This window comes from Peromyscus californicus, unplaced genomic scaffold (genome assembly GCF_007827085.1).
Source record: "Peromyscus californicus insignis strain IS unplaced genomic scaffold, ASM782708v3 Scaffold_7__1_contigs__length_154581171, whole genome shotgun sequence".
In the NCBI taxonomy this organism is placed as follows: domain Eukaryota; kingdom Metazoa; phylum Chordata; class Mammalia; order Rodentia; family Cricetidae; genus Peromyscus; species Peromyscus californicus.
The window spans coordinates 46,479,802-46,496,624 of NW_026294595.1; the positions used below are offsets into that span (position 1 = coordinate 46,479,802).

The 16,823-nt window shown below is 44.8% G+C and overlaps 1 protein-coding gene across 2 annotated transcripts in view; it reads right to left on the reverse strand.

Annotated features, from left to right (window-relative positions):
• Positions 1-2,017: 2,017 nt before the first annotated feature.
• Positions 2,018-16,823, reverse strand: part of Lrp2 (LDL receptor related protein 2) — a 150,140-nt gene continuing 135,334 nt past the window's right edge. For both annotated transcript variants that reach the window (XM_052725150.1, XM_052725149.1), the window contains 12 exons: positions 15,366-15,494; positions 14,501-14,721; positions 13,695-13,871; positions 11,991-12,110; positions 10,074-10,164; positions 9,221-9,288; positions 8,966-9,083; positions 8,436-8,565; positions 7,644-7,745; positions 6,076-6,204; positions 3,658-3,729; positions 2,018-3,502 (listed from right to left, as the gene is read on the reverse strand). In XM_052725150.1, coding sequence (XP_052581110.1) covers positions 3,344-3,502; positions 3,658-3,729; positions 6,076-6,204; positions 7,644-7,745; positions 8,436-8,565; positions 8,966-9,083; positions 9,221-9,288; positions 10,074-10,164; positions 11,991-12,110; positions 13,695-13,871; positions 14,501-14,721; positions 15,366-15,494 — 1,516 coding nt within the window. In that variant the 3' untranslated portion in view covers positions 2,018-3,343. The remainder of the gene's footprint in view (positions 3,503-3,657; positions 3,730-6,075; positions 6,205-7,643; positions 7,746-8,435; positions 8,566-8,965; positions 9,084-9,220; positions 9,289-10,073; positions 10,165-11,990; positions 12,111-13,694; positions 13,872-14,500; positions 14,722-15,365; positions 15,495-16,823) is intronic.

Here is a 16,823-nt window from a genome sequence, read left to right on the forward strand (position 1 = left end):
CAGTGGAAGGAGAGAACAGACTCCAGCACTGTTCTCTGGCCCCCATGTGCACATCATGGCATGTGAACATCACACACACACACACACACACACACAGAGTGATACCATGAAAATTTTAAGGGTGATATTTCATGTCATGAATTTTACCATTAATAAAAGTAAAGAACAAGAATTAAGTTCAACTTATAAAGAATGAAACCTCCTTTCCTTCTGCAATTCTTTACTCTGGAACCATTTGACAATTTTTCGTCCCAGCAGAAGTCATTAGGACGCCACTGGTTCTTCCAAACCTGCTCCCTGTTTAAGGCCCACTTGGTGCCCTAGAAACCTCAATGTGGGACCATAGACCCACATCGCCTCCTGGAGCCTTGGCTCTCTAAAGACATTTGCAGAGTTTCTTTGCAAAGAGTGCCAAATACTTTAAAAACAAAAACAAAAACAAAAACAAACAAACAAACAAAAATCCCCGAAGTAGAGCATTTTGACAGCTCACCCAGAGAGAGGTGCCATTTGACGATAAAGTCAGGATGTGAATCTACTTTCTTGGAAGTTCTTGTAACAAGCTTGGTGCTGACAGAAACAGCCTCAGTGATTCTGAGCGAACTAAACTCCACATGAAGCCTGGAGTAAGATAAAGTGCTGAACCATTGCACCTGAAAGGTGGAGACGTTAGAGGTAACACAGGCAGCCCTTGCACCTCCCTGGGAAGCTGCAGATCCGGGAGACTACAGTCGCATACGCATATTCAGTTGGCCAGAGTTCATTGGCTCCAGGACAAATACTGCTTTGGCTAGGACTGGAGCCTGCCTCTACATTAAACAAAGGAGTCGTGGATTCCCCGGCAGCTATCACCGATGGACACAACTGCGCAGGCGTGTGCGTGCGTGCGTGCGTGCGTGCATGCGTGTGTGTTTACAAACAAAGTCTCATTGCCTTCATGGTCTGAACTCAGTTCCCCTAAAATGTGATGAAAGTGATAAAACACTGTGCCAAGAGCAGCTCCAGGCTCCTTGTCTTCCAAAACTGGTGTCCCTCCCAAGGCACTTTTCACAAGTTGCCGAAGAAACAACCAAAAAATTTTAGAAGTGATAAACCCACAATTGCACGCTTAGAGACAAACACTTTTTTTTGTAGTAAAACTCTCCACATTGTCAGGGAATGATCCTCCATAAGTTCTTCCAGAAAAATGATACACTTTTAATGGGCTCCTGAGAGACTAACCAAAAAAAAAAAAAAACACACACACACACACAGCTAAGAAGACGCCCTGTGTAGCTGGGTCTAGAAACTGGAAAAAGATTAATTTCACATATCAACTTCATTCTGGTACTATGGGGGGAGAGGGGGCCCGCATCCCTCATCCCCACATTTCCCCAGAGTGCTCTTGAGTAGAAGCAGCAGGAAATATTAGAATGATAGAAGGGAGAGAAAAAGATAGAAAACACAGCTTAGCCTCAAGAGGGCCTGAATCCTAGTCCATCAGCCCTGACTGTCTCTTCCCTACAGTTTTTAAAGGAATGCCAAGGGATGGAGCAAAAGACCTCCCCCTAGCACATCCAAGTGCAGACCATCTCAGACACCTGGTCCCTGGGCCTGTGGTCCAGTCATCCTCTTTGTGCAGACCTGCTGAGTAAAGCTTAAATGGGCTCCAACAGTTCTAGACACTGGGAATTGTGCAAAAGGGGGTGGGGTGGGCTCTCTACCTTTTTCTGAAACAAGAATATTCTTAGAAGCATCCAGAAAAGATGCAGCTCATCTGTGGCTCTGTTCTCCATGCTGTGACATTTCAAATACCAAGGACACCAAGACAGTAAAACACAACCAAACCCTTTTCTCATCTCCATTTCAGCTTCAAGGATTCAGCTAAAGTCTGAAATCTGGATCCTCTCCATAATAGTGTCCACTAAAAAATGCACTGAGTGGAGCAAGGAATTGTTGTGCCAGAGAGCAATCAAGCACAACTCCAATAATTTATGACCAAGGCTCAAGAAGGAAGGACACAGAGACACAAAAGACATCTGATAAAATACACATTTATTAGAAATTTTCAGCAGCATCATTTCCAGTTGCATTTTTTTCTAATCAAAGTAATTACAATCGGTACTCAAAATATGAGCAACGAAATATTTTGAGAACTGGAGAATAAAATAATCAGTAGTATAATTCATTCATTCATTCTCCCACCCTTCCATTCATTCATTGTTTTACACATGTGCAATATTAGCACAGAGAACCAGGAATGCTACTTGCTATGGAAGATGTATATTCATGCCATGGTTCCTGTCGTAGAGAATCAGCTACTCAAAAGAAGAGCTGGGATGTACAGTACATCCTGACACAAATGTACAGATTAAGGCAAAGACCTGAAAAAAGGCTCAATAAGAATGTTTTCCCTTTCTGTTCATTGTCAACTGAGGAAATAAATAGTCAATATAATAATATTTTGCACACAGAGGCAAACACCCAGCTTAACTGGTATCTGTTTGGCACCCCACTTTATGGAGAGACGGGCTTGGTTTTAGTAAGTCAGCTGTACAGAATTCCAGTGACTAAGGTATGTGACACCTGAGATGCCAGGCAAGGGCGGAAGTTGATCTAAGGTCCATCAAGCAAGAGAGCTCATTCGACGAAATACAAACTCCGTGTGGGACATGAGGTGACATGACAGCTACAAAGGGTGACTTGGCTACAAGGAGCACAGCCCATTCAAAACCCAGCTGCGGTTAGAAGACAGAGGCACAGAGGAAGGCCCAGCTGAAGCACTTTTTGTACCTTCTGTGTGGTCTGAAGCATCCACAGTCTATGTAGCCACCACTCGCCTCTAGTCGTGCACTTACTAACCAAGCTGATAGGTAATGTTGAACATTGACTATTAATTTACGTGCTGATGTGTAAAAATGGACCCACAAATGAAGCTTGGACGCCTTTCCTAGATTGCTCTAAAGGAACCATGAGTGGTACCTCTTCTTTAGGCATATCCAAAGCCCTAAGCCAACTCCTTTTCCTATTAGATCATCTAGTCTTTAGCTCAGCAACCCACTCAACAGGTACTTTCATTAGCAGATGCAAAGATGTGATAATCCTTCCAAAATTTACAGAAGTACAGTATCTTCACAGCATCACCCTCAGACAACATCAGTGCAAGATATACACAGTACCTCATGATAATTGTAAAAATATGAAATGGCATGAGTAAAAAAGACACACAACACACTTTCAACTATTGGCAAACAGAGAAAAATATATTTTTAATAAAGTACTGAATGTTAACTTTTTTCATTTGTCCGTAAAAAATATATGTGCAAAAGTGAGTATCTAATCATTCCCTAGAGAACTGGTGTGGCTATACATCAGAATCTTCTTTAACAAGATTTGCAGTGTCTTTAAATGTGTCTTCTGTTGCAGAGTAGCCTGGAGTTGGATTTCTTTTTGACGTTTTAGCAGGGAGAGAAGGAGATGGAGGGGGAGCCACAGCCACATCTTCCTTTTGCTCACTGTCCATCTACAACCACAAGAAGACATGAATCAGTTATTTACTGCCACAGCATGATCAGACACAGTTCTGTGTGAGGACCAACCTTTGCCAGTTTCCCAGAATAATCCCAATGTGAGCCAAAGCAGTGAGAGTCTGTGCTCAGAACAGGGATTCAAAATTACCTCTGCGTAGATTGGATTTTCGAAGTTCGTGGTCTGTTTGGGTTTTCGCTTAAAGATGTTCCATTTCGTACCCTAAATGAACAGAGAAGATGGAAGGCTTTCAGTAATGGAAAATAAATTTTGTTTTATTTGTGGATATCTTTTCCTAGGTTTTTCCATTCTTACTGAAAAACGAAGTAACTTAGGGGTGTGACGGAAGCAGTATATTGATGGTTCAGTTTCTCTTCTAGTCCCTGGACTAAATCCCTCTCAACTGTTTTCATAGGACAATTTCAAAACCCCTCCTTAGTGTGAATGTGCACCTTCTGAATACGGACCTATGCCATCCAGAAGATTTGCCATGCAGCTAGTCAGGTACAGGGTATCCAAAATACTAGGACACACAGAGGTTTCTAGAGCAGCCGAGACGCTCAAGAAAATGTCACATTGTGTCTCTTATTTCCAAAACTGTCTTGACCAGAATATCCCCTCTCACTTCATCACATCCACCATCATCATCCTTGTCGTCATCATCATCACAAACAACTGACATTTACTGAGTGTTTGCTGGGTGTCAGAAATTGCTTTAAGAATTTTATGAGGTTCTGATTTCATCTCAACAATCCCTTGCATGACACAGGCTGAGTCACAGTAAGACAAATAGCTAAATTGTGGCAGACAAGCAGAGAGGCCTATGTACTGAATAACTCAAAGACACACACACACACACACACACACACACACACACACACACACACACACACTACTGAAAATGTGGTTGTAGTGCTGGCCACCTCTTTGACAAGCTCCCCCTACTGGCAGCTCAGGAAGACCTTATGTTTTACAAGATGGCTGTGAAATTTGGTACCAGCAGCACATGACTCTGGAAGACAGGCACAACCGTTCACCCAACCCACACAACTATTCTGTATGTCATCAAACAAGGGAAGGTGGAGACATACACGGAGGTCAAAGCGCTGTGTTTGAAAATGTGAAGTCGAGTGGACAAGGCCAACACTCTTCACAGGCTTTGTCCCAGTCTGCTCCTTAGAGACTAAGCAATTGCTAACAAGAGGAACGTGGTGATCCTCATTTCCAAACCTCCTTGGGAGATCCCATGCAGGTCAATGAGACTTGTGGAAAACGACAGGACTGAGTAATAGGTATTTTCTGCATATTTTCTAAGAAAGCTAAACTTGTGAGACTCCTTTTGGACGTTAATACCCTCAGTGAACTAACCAAGTGCATCTGCTGTCTTCAACCAAGTGCCTGGCTAGTGTCCCAGGGGTCATAGATACCGGATCCCCAGACAGATGAGAGAGAACAGAACTTGGAGGGTCTCAGCCTGCACTGAGGCAAATGGAAGAACCAGTGGGCTGCAAAGTTGGAGATGAAGAGCTGGGCTGCAGTTGGGGAAGCCTGGCTCTCATTCTCAACAATCCCTCCATGTCCATCGTGTTGCTGGAACCTGGGGTGAGGGGGAGATGGAATAGCTTCTTGCCACGTTACCCCTCCTTACAGGCAGCGCTACCTCTGACTAAGAAGATGACTAGGATTTGGGATGGACTGGAAAGAAAATGGTAAGAATGAAAAGTCTAGCACTGCCTCGGAGTAGAGTGAGACCTGGGGACTGAACACTTGACATTCAAGTAATCTGGGGTCTGTGGAAAACAAACCTTCAATGTCCACTTTTAAATATAGCTCAAGGAGAAAGAAGTCCCAGGGAAAACAGTGAACTAAAACTGCCTTTCTATGGTTGTGTGTGTGTGTGTGTGTGTGTGTGTGTGTGTGTGTGTGTGTGTGTGTGTGTGTATGTGAGCAAGAGGTAATTTTTTCTGAGTCACACTGAATTAGAGAAGATGCTACTGAACTTTTCTGAACAAGGACCAGGAACATTCCAGTGTCCTCCACCGTGTTTTGTTTGTATCTAGAAACACTGTCATTTCCAATTTGCCCATAGTTCCCCTTGTGAGGGACATTGTTAAGGACTATAGCTCTCAGAGGTAAAATAAGTGTCCAGAATCAAGCATGTAGACCTGGAATAGCTACATGTGTGAACACTAAAGTTAGTAGTACACTATTCACTAATACAATTTTTATCAAAGGTACTTGTTGAATTTCAGCCCAAATATTCTGTGAAATGCAACGGCTGGACAATTAGGTGTGTCTAGACTTAGAGGAAGAGGGAATAAGTAGTGCCACCTAGTGGTAGACATTGGTAATAGTAAAGCCACAAATGCAGGTTGGAAACAGACCCTCCAGGGAAGGGTCTTTTATATGTACGCTCATTATGGAAGCTGGGTGAATGTCTCAAAACTTGATGTCCTTTTTCTGAAGATATATTAGATCTAGAATTCTGTTTTCCATTCTTTATACATACATCAACCTGAAATTTTCAAAGCTCTTTGCAAATTTCTTTTCATGAGTCGATTCAGTTACCTGAACTTCATCAGCACCCGGGGAGGCTGGCTTTGGCTCTGGAACTATCTCAGAAGGATCTATGGGACTTCCATAATTCTGGTTTTCCACATTTTCTGATACAGTCACCTGTGAGCGTATTGATGGCCCCTATGCAATTTTGAAAGAATAAATGATTAAATGAATCTTGAATACTTGTTCTCCACAGACACAGTCAGATAAGTTGCCCTGGCAGCTGTAAATACCACGAGGTCACCGAATATGTCAACCCTGGCAGTCAAGTACACCCCTCACTATCAGGCTTCCTCGTTTAATGTAATTCCTGCTGCATGCAATACTCTTGATTCCCAAGATATTCTTATTGCATTCTGGCAACCACATGCTAAGAGCAGTTACACAAACTCAATGAACCGAATGAGTATGGCCGGGTGTGGTGGCATACACTATTAATCCCAGCAGAGACAGACAAATGTCTGTGGGTTTGAGGCCAGCCAGGGCTACATGGTGAGACTGTGTCTCAAAAGATCAATAGATAAATAAAATAATAAAATGAGTAATCTGAGGACTGCCTCAAAGAGAATGAATTTAAAAAAAAAAGTTGGCAATATAATATACTCCTTTTTCTTGCATTTTACATCCACCATTCTGTTTCTTTTTAAACTTATGTGTACTTGTATACACTCGTTTTATTTCATATGAAAATACCAGACGAAATGTCTTCTCTATTCCAAGATGCACTATCAAGGAGCAGGCAAAAATTCAAATATTTTTTGCCAGGCGTGGTAGCCCATGCCTTTAATCCCAGAACTGGGGGAGCAGAGGCAGTCAGATCTCTGTGAGTTTGAAGCCAGCCTCGTTCCAGGACAGCCACAGAGAAACCCTGTCTTGAAACACGCCCCCCCCCAAAAAAAGCTATTTTTGAAGGAAATGTTTCTATCACCTCATATTAAAATATATCATATGCTGAGTTTGAAAGAAATGTGGTCACTAGCAAACCCTGAAGGCTATTTACTGTGGCTGCTTAGACGAAGGAGGCCCAGGCCAAAAGCTGGCGGGCTGTTAGTCCAGGCTAATGAAAAGCAGTGTGCCTAAACATCTATGTCGTCTCCCAGCTCCTCTTAAAAGTACAGAGTAACAAGCCGTCACCAAGTAAACTAATTTCAGACCTCTATACTTCTCAGAACAGGCCCTCCTCTCACTGCACCCCCACCCCACCCCCACTGCTCATGACACTGTCTCTTATTCATTCATTTCTGCCATATGCCCATGCATCCGTCATGGGGCCCTGTGTCTCCTGGATCTCTAATAGATTCATACCCCTTGCTCAGACTGAACGACTGAGAACAGTGAAACCCCCCCCCCCCCCCAGCATGGCAGCGAAGTCTCGCGTCTCTGCCGTGACACAGGCCTCTGACTATGTGCAGGGCTGTAAACCAGGGTAGCTTCATGATTGCGGATAGGGAAGCTGAGGTACAGGCCACTGGGCTTCCTCCCGTTAGGAGGGCAGGTTAGAGGCCTTGTGGAACATTCTGCAACACAGCAAGATTCAACGGCAACGATGGCTGAAAACAGGTTGTGTGACATCTCACCTGAGCTGCCAGGGTGACCTGGGAAGTGCTGTCCTTGGCTGCATACGTCGGGTTTTCAAATACCACCGGCTGCTTTCCCACCTCCATGACGAAGTGTTCGTTCTGGTGGGGAGGAGAGAGAGAGGTCACACCCACTGACCTGCTTCAGGCAGGAAGGTGTCCCCCTCCTCAGACCTGGATGCCCACCACACAAAGTCACCCAAAACATGAGGTCCTTGAGAGAGGGCAGGGGCGAGAAAGCAGCAGCGGGGACCCAGGGCTTCTAAATAGCAAAGCATTGTTCCAACCGATAAAAATGAACTAAGTCACACTCTTCCTATGGCCGAATTCTCTGTGGCCCTTTAATGTACGTAACTCACCGTGGTAAGCAAAGGGTGGGTGGGAGGAAAGACAGAGGAAAATAGGGTGGCCTGAGGAATATTGTTCTTCCAGGCAAGGTTGGGGATGGAGACAACGTATCAGAAGTGAGTTTCCAGATTACAGAAAGCCCCTGCTGGGCCAAGGCTGTGCTAGGATCATCACTGAGTGTGCCTTCTGTTCCTTCTAAGAGGTAGGCATGGCCTATGCTACACACAAGGCCAGAAAGAATCAGAAAAGGTCAGTCCATGCCTACAAATGCATACTTAGAAGACGAGAGAGCCATAGTCTCCACCAACTCTGTGGCCTACAGAGGACAGACTTTGTTCTTCATTTTAATACCCCAAGATTAGTTTGATTCCTCATAAGAAGGGTTTCTTCCATAAGTTAGTGTAAAGGAAAAACCCCAGATAATGCCACAGAAGCCTCACTCACCATTGCCATGGATCTATCAATAATTGTCTCCGGACCAAAAGGTGACACACTGATGTCCATGTTAACATCAACCCCCGATCTGAAAGTCACCCCGTTTCCATTTTCAGAGGGTTTGGCGAGGCTGCTTAAGCTGGAATGAACCAAAACAATGCGTTATGTTGTTATGATTGTTTTTCAACCTTTGTAATGATTACTTTCCTGCCATATTACTGAATCTTTTTTTTTTTTTTTTTTTTTGGTTTTTTTGGTTTTCTCAAGACAGGGTTTCTCAGTGTAGCTTTGCGCCTTTCCTGGAACTCACTTTGGAGACCAGGCTGGCCTCGAACTCACAGAGATCCGCCTGCCTCTGCCTCCCGAGTGCTGGGATTAAAGGCGTGCGCCACCACCGCCCGACTGAATCTTAAAGGTGTCAAACACAGCACCTGAACACACGTGTCTACTAAACCCATGAAGGCACGTTCCCAAATACAAGATCAGAACAAGAAATAGGGGTCACGTGTAGGAAGCCAAACCAACACACAGAAACTGACCTTGGCAGCTTGGGCAGCGCAGGCAAAAGGGAGCCAGTTTTTCTGTAGTGGAAAAAGCTAACCAGGACCAGAGCTCCAACAATGGTGATTATCAGGAATGTCAAGAGCACAGCCATTGCTGTACAGAGGAGAAGCAGAGAGTCAGCATCACTACCATGACAAGGAAGGCTAGAGCCTTTGAGCTTTCAAAGACCGGGTCAAAAGGGGGACGGGAGGCTGGGACTACTGCAGGTCACCCATATCCCTGACACTTACTTGTTCCTGGAGGGATGCCTCGCGAGAGCCCGACCTCACAGTATTCTCCATTGTATCCACTGGAACACCTGGAAGCGAAGGGCCTTCTTAGCCTTGACTGAGACTTTGCATGCACAGAGGCAGACAGAGCTCTGCTCCAGGGAAATGCCCGGGGAACGGGCAATGCAGTCTGCACCCCGTCTGCTTCTCCTGCCAACCTAAGAGCACCGGTCTGATCCCGGAAATCCACTTATGGTGCAGAGGCACCTGTCAGGGTCAGCCTCGTGAAACAAGCCCGCTGGCTGCTTCTCTGCTCCGTGCATTTCTTCCTTAGAGAGAAACGACGGGGACAGTGGCAGCATTCTGTCCTCCAACAGCTTTCGAGAAAGTGACCGTTCCTCTTGTTCTGTGATGAAGGTTTCCAACGGGCTTCTTCACTCCGGACTTTGATGAGTCTGCCTGTCATAATCCTTGTATTGAAGCATCTATCTCTCCTGTCAGCTGCTCTGCCACACTCCTAAGCCATCATCCCAGGTGAAGTGGGAGGTGGCATAGGGAGACACCCTTTCTGTCTCTAACTCCTCACCCTTCCACATGACTGGGCCATTCCCAAGAAGTGTTAGAACTGCAGCGTCCCTGAGAAATGCACATAGGCATTTGAGCCAGCTCCTCAGCTGAGGCTTACTTATGCCAGGCATGGTTTGGGAAGTATGCCTCACCTTCCGCAGACTCCCCCAAAGAGGGAGGACAAACTGGTTAGACCTGAAAACGGTGAACTGGGCAAGCTCCTTCCATTTGTTTTCCAGCTAGATTAAGAGCTCAGTTCCCTAGAAGAGCCAAGGCCTACAGCTGGGACCTCAAGAGTCAGACTTACTTGCATTTGGGGAGGTCATTTTCCTCAAAATAGCAACTTCCTCCGTGCATGCACCTGCATGGGGGAGGCATGGAGATGGGAAGTTCGCTGGCTGCAGAAAGGAAAAGCCATGCATGGGTTAGTCAGCCACTGCAGCAGAGCACTGTACCATGCAAAACCTGCCCAGGACTCAGGGGGTGGAGGCGTCAAGCTAGTTGACAAGTCTCCCTGCAAAGCTGCTGCCTGCTCCCTAAGGCAAATGAAAGTGACAGGTTCCTGGGGAGTGATATACACCTGTGCATAGAAACTGCAGAATCCTTTCCTGCTCTAAACAGTGAGGAGATGCTAAACCCAGAACATAAATTGTGTCACCTGAAATCCCCCAGATTCTCTTCTGGGAACTATTAAAGCCAAGGGTTTAATTTAGGCACAGCTTGAAACTGCAACCCAAGACTCCAGAGCATCAGCAGAGGATCAGGCAAGAGGCAGACACACAGATACAGAGAGATGCTTAAGCACCCAAGGGACAGCTAGCAAGGGATCTCTTGACTTTATAAGGAACCCACCACAGGATTGCTGCTCCTGGTTCACCCCAGCATACTCCCTGGATGAGTATTTACCCCCCCGTGTGTTTTATTTGAGGACTATGTCTACTCTGTGAGCTCTTTGGGTCTCTACTCAAGGTTCCCTTTACCAGGCCACCCCTGTGCCTCTTCCTGTCCTGGTCCATTTTTCTCCATTATCCTTTAACCATCTGTCCTATTACATATTCATAGGTTTCTTGTTTATTGTCCTACTAGCAAATTAGCTCAGCGAGAGAAGGGACTTGTCTGTCTCGCTCACTTCCATTATCTCTGGTGCTTTCAGTCACACCTAGTACAGAGTACACATTCCATAAACACGTTCCGATATGTTAATTAACAATATACCGCATCAAGGACTTGTATACAACGACTGTTATTAATGGGCTTACTTTGGATAAAGCTCTTAAATGAGAATCTTACAGAGTGTTTATGCTGTTTGCTTGCATGTATTGTCTGTGCACCACAGGGTGAGAGGACCCTCAGAGGCCAGAAGAAATTGTCAGGTCCCCTGGAACTGGAGTCACAGGGGGTTGTGAGTCGCTGTGTGGGAACTGGGGATTGAACTTGGGTCCTCCGAAAAAGCAGCCAGTGCTCTAAACCACTCAACCCTCTCTCCAGCCTCAAAATAGCAGAATCTTATCACTGGGGTGAGGACCCAGGGCAGGAGAAGAGAAGACGACAAAAGAGGTATCCCCCCCTTAGCACTTTCTCCAGATGAGATGAGTCCTTGTTGAACTGCCTGGCCCCCCGTGGTAGGAACAGTTTGTGTCTCTCCTCCCCCCTCCACCCCCGGAAGCTCCCCCAGGATGTTAGCTGTAGCATAGGCTGCAGGGTGAACTGCAGGATGACTTTTCTGATTGCTTATTAAGCAGAGGACATTGGTTGGGGACAGTAGTTATCCCCATGACTTATTAACTATTTAGACAAGCCCACCCACAGCACTGCAGGAGAAGCAAACCACCTCTGCCTTAGTCCGGACGTCGTCATTTCTCCGCTTTCAAAACACGGTCCTTTGATAGCTCAAATTGTGAAAGGGGCATGTAAGAAAAGCAGGAGGATCCTCCAGCCACCCGCCCCCTATGCTGGCTCCTCCCCGCTCAGGAAATGGTTTTCTTCCTTGAGCAAATTCTAGAACAAAGGGAATCTACTGTAGGAAGAAGGAAGGGTGGAAGGGGGAAGAATGTCTTTATAACATAAATGGCGACATGACTGTCCCCCAGAGCCCCACCCAGCTCTTCTCCTGTCTCCCTTAGCCTCTTTCCCAGCTACTGACTTGAATCTGCCAAGGTCACAAATATAGGATCCTCTGGGCTGCTCCGGGCCCCAAGGCTTCCCAGGCAGTGAGTATCCTCACCTGCATCACAGGCCACAGTGCTGCCGCTTAAGAAGCCGGAGCCTTGGGGACAGGCACAGCTGTACCCTCCTGGTCTCAGCAGGCAGAGGTGGCTACAGACCTGCTTGCATGGGTTGGACACTGGAAAGTAGATGAGAACAGAGTTAGGCCCTGACGGGAGACTGAGTACCCCAACCCAAGTGTGCCTAGGAACTGGTGGGGCTCTGTGTGGCATTGGCAGAGCACAAACAGCACCCTAGTACTTCTAGGTCACATGTTACCTGGATCCCCACACTACCTCCTGTGCCACCCCAAAGTGGCTTAATATTCCCATCTGGTTTCTCTGTTCTTCACAGTCTCTGTCATTGCTACTCAACTCTGCTGTTGGAAGGTGAGAATCTTCTTGGTTCGTGCCAAAACTTAACATTTATCAGTGCTAAGTAATTTTAAATGGCTCGCGTGATGTTTGTACATCTGGGTAAATTCAGATTCTGCTTCAGGAGTTCGGGGTGTGGGGAGTCTAAGTAGGCATCCCATTGCTGACCGTTCCCGACTGATGTCATCAGTCCTCAGTCTGCACTGAGAAGTAAGGACTGGGGAACAGGTTTCACTTTTCCCTGAACCACCAGAACCCATACTAAGTGAAAACTTCCAATACCCACAAGTTGGGTGCAGCAAACCGTATTTAATAAGGTCTGCCAGTCTGATATATGCTGAAATTTGAAGACTGTTGGTCCAGAGTGAATGCCAATCTAGCACATTTGGGATGAAGTAGAAATCCCAAGCCTTCATCTCAAGTCAGCATTTCCCCAAATGGGACCCAGAGCTTCAGCTGACTGAAAGACAGTCCCCAGACTTTGTTTTTCTTTGAGCCAGGTCACCAGGTCACTTAAGACACAGACTATTGAGTATTCAAGTGACAAGCTGGGAAAAACACTTAAAAGTCATTCAAGGACACTACTTCCTAGAACACAGGTTCACCACCGGTATGAGTTCCTGGGACTCTCAGCTCTGAGCTGTAATTCCCTGAGGCTAACACAGGATCTCAGAACTGTCCTTGGTTCAGAAATGCAGATTAGATGAGAATGACTTATCCAGACTTGCAACAGAGTTCAGCCAGAGCCAGGATACAGACCACTAAACCAGATGAAGGAAAACACTGAGCTTTGGATGAGGTAGAATTAAGCTAAGTTAAGTAGCAGATACCAGGTTATCGAAAGAAAGAACCTAGCGCCAGATAACTTGGCAAAGGCTAATTTCTTTCCTCATCTAAAAACCATCCTTTCATTTTCTCCACACAATGTTGAGACATTATCACAGGTAACCCTAGGAAGTGGGACTGAATGGTACAAAAATAAGAAGCAGGTATCAACAAGATTAAGGGGTCACAAGATTAAGTATCTGGTTTTGCCATTTTAAGAATGGACATGATTTCTGACATTCGTGAGACAGAGCCACTGGGTGATTTTTCAAAGCACGGGTCTGTTGTCTGCTAGACTCTGTGACCTAAAAAGTCTATCTCCCTAATGCCAATCAAGGACTGACTGAAACATTTCTAATAGTTTTTCTCTGTTTATTCAGCCTATGATGCTTTCTTTCTGGATTCAAAATGTTTAAAGCACCCATGCATACACCATCATGACCGTCATTCATCCGCTAACGCTATAGCCACCCTTCCAAAACAAGGAGTCCAGCTCATCATCTCATTCCAAGATTGCTTATTACCTGACTGATTGTATCTCAGTTGATGAAAGATTCGAACTTGAGTGAGCCAAGGGTTCACCACCAGCACTTTCTCTTTATTTCCTTTCCCAAATTTATTTTGTCTCCATACTTCTCCCTTCTCCTTAGCTACCCAGTATAGCTGGTCTTCAAAGATGTCCAGGCTGAACGGCTTCATTGCTGTTTACCAACAGTGGAGAAACAAATCAGAGTTAATGAAACAATCCCCAGCACTACTGTGACTGCTGTCGTTTGGATTGAAGTAATAGCTAGCATATTTGGGTGGATAAACTGGATTATTATAAATGGTCTGACTTTAGAGTTGCTGGTTTTATTCCATTTTTTAAAAGAATGTGACAAACTAAGACCCTCCTTGCCTCCCACTTTGAATATAAGACAATCCTGGCCAGCTGGGGGAAATGTGCTATGCACTGGATTGATATAGTTCTGTCTAGATTTTGGATAATAAAACAAAACACTCCTTTCCTTCTACATGTTTCTAGTTGAATACAAGAACAGGCTAGCACATGGAAATGAATATGTCTAGAAGCAATTGGATGTAGACTACTAAGGACACATGTGACTTAACATACGGAAGGCAAAATCTCAGAGGGACCTAACAGAAATCTTAGTTCTTTCATTATCTGATCCTGGTACTTAAAATTACAATAAGGATTATTATTGTTATGAATTTATTTGAATTTAATATAGCAGCTGGGAATTGATGGTAACAAATCTGAGGAATTACACACAGACACACAGAAAATGTTAGACAATTATAAATACATGAATTCTGACTCATTCCTAACCTTCATTTATGATGAGTCTCCTGTCAGTCCCATCATATTTTATGGTCTCAATAACATCTTCTTTGGAGTCACTCCAATAGATCCGGTCATCATTCAGATAATCTATGGACAGGCCATTTGGCCAGCCAAGGTCCCGAGAAACCAGAACGCTGCGATGTTCCCCATTCATCCAGGCAGACTCAATTTTAGGTTGTTTTCCCTGGTCAGTCCAGAACATAAGCCTGTAACAGAATATTCCCTGGTTGAAGCCTCTCATCTTAGTACTGGGGTGCAGGAAATGTTACCAACGGTGCAATCAACACTTTTCCTGAGTGTGACTGTTTCTACAAAGATGTCTCTTTACTTCCAACATATGTTACACATAAGGCACAAAATATGATCGAGTCCACTTTGGGAGTTAGATCTTCTCAGGAAGTACATTTTAAGCTGAATGTCTAGGGACCATGATTTCACATGTAGAAGACACCAGCTCAAAGTAATAACTCATAGTGTTTCATATACAAAGACAGGACACCAAACAAGAAAAGGACTTAGATATACTCAAAATAAGGAAGAATTTAGATGCCAATACATGAATGCTAAGTATCCACTTAAATATCAAAAATCAAGAGGAAAAAAAAGACTAAACTACTTCTTGTGGTGAGGTCAACTACCAAATGGAGTATTTCTACAAATAATCAATGTATATGTATAAACATGTCTTTTATGGCTAATGTAATACAACCAAATTACCATCTGAATTTCAATACTTTTTATGCATCCAAATAAAAGTCAAGAAAGGGATTCGTGTAAGCAGACAGATTCCCATGTGGAATTTCACAATTAGAAACTATATATTAACTAAAGCATCCCTTCAAATACTTACCCTAGCTTAGGGTTCACAGCAATGGCAGCTGGCTGATCCAGCTGGGTGGTGATTAGCCACTTCCGGTACCTTCCATCAAGGGTAGCCACCTCAATACGTTGGCTCTTGGCATCTGACCAGTAAATATGCCTGAATGTAGAGGGACAGAGTTAAACAATAGAAAAGCCTGGACCAATCATTTGAAAAGAAACATGAACATGAGAAAACTAAGTCTGTAAGTTCTGGCCAGTGCGTCAAATACTCAGATGCCTGCAATTACTCAGATACTGTATCTGTTGTCCCTGTAGTGGATATATCAGATGGACTGGCCTCACATCAATTTTTTGAGTCACAGGCAGATTAAGGCGTGTGGCTTTTAATTCTTACTGCCCATGAGTCTCTTCCCCTTCGGCAAAAAGCCCAACTGTAATCAAGAAGAATTGAGCACCAGCATTTCCAAGTAACAAACTCAGCAAAGCTAGCCTGCCCCTATTTCCACGTCTAAGGCTGTAAGCTTTCCCTAACAAGCCGAGAGAAGTCCTGCAGCCTCTTAATTCCCTCATCCACTGAGGCTCAGAAAGAGGTAAAACTTCAGATGAGAGAAATGCACCGCTCCCACTTCCTTATGGAGGTGAGTTAACAGATGTTAACTGTTTCTGTTATGGTTCTCAGAGGCCCTGCTTCCTGACAGGGACTGAGGTTGAGTCTCCTGTTAGCCTGCAGGCACGTTGGGGACCCAATTAACTTCTCTGGAGAAGCTCAGGTCTCCTGTGACAAGACGGCTGAGAGGGGAAAATGAATTTGTACTTCAAATGACTCCATTCTCGAGGAGGATGGGGAGTCACTGAGGCTTCCCACTTCATCTTCAAGGTTAAGATTCCCCCACCAGTGTTCTGCCAGTACAAGCCTCCCCTGGAGGAAAGGCTTATTGGTAACACTTCCACACCAGGCTGTATATCAGGTATTCATGAGCAAGATTTTGCACAAGTTTTTGAGTTAGAGATCATCCAAACTGTGAGCCAGAAGGTTCTAGACAGTCCAACAGAATAGAACAGGGATAAAAACTCTATAACTTTGATACCAGTTGGTACCAGCTAGCTTGGATACTAAAAACTGAGCCTTGTTCCTTTTCCCAAATAATTACCAGAGGGAAATGTTTAATCTCCAGTGATACTCTTGGAGAATTTCCCCAGTGAACAACATCACCATACTCAAAGTTAGTCTCGAAACACAGAACTCTCACACGTAACACAGAATCTCGACCTGGGCACTTTCCCAAACCCTTCTGTGGCACACACTGAATATAGAAAAGGACAATGTGTGGACTGCACGAAGAGGTGAGCAGGGGTGATTGCTGTGGCTAGGGATAGTGCATAGTGGAGCTGTACCAGCTGCTGACTTCACCAGTATAACCATGGCGAACTGAAACCAGAACTGCCCCATGAAAACGAAACGGGCAAGAGAGATGAGTGTCATACT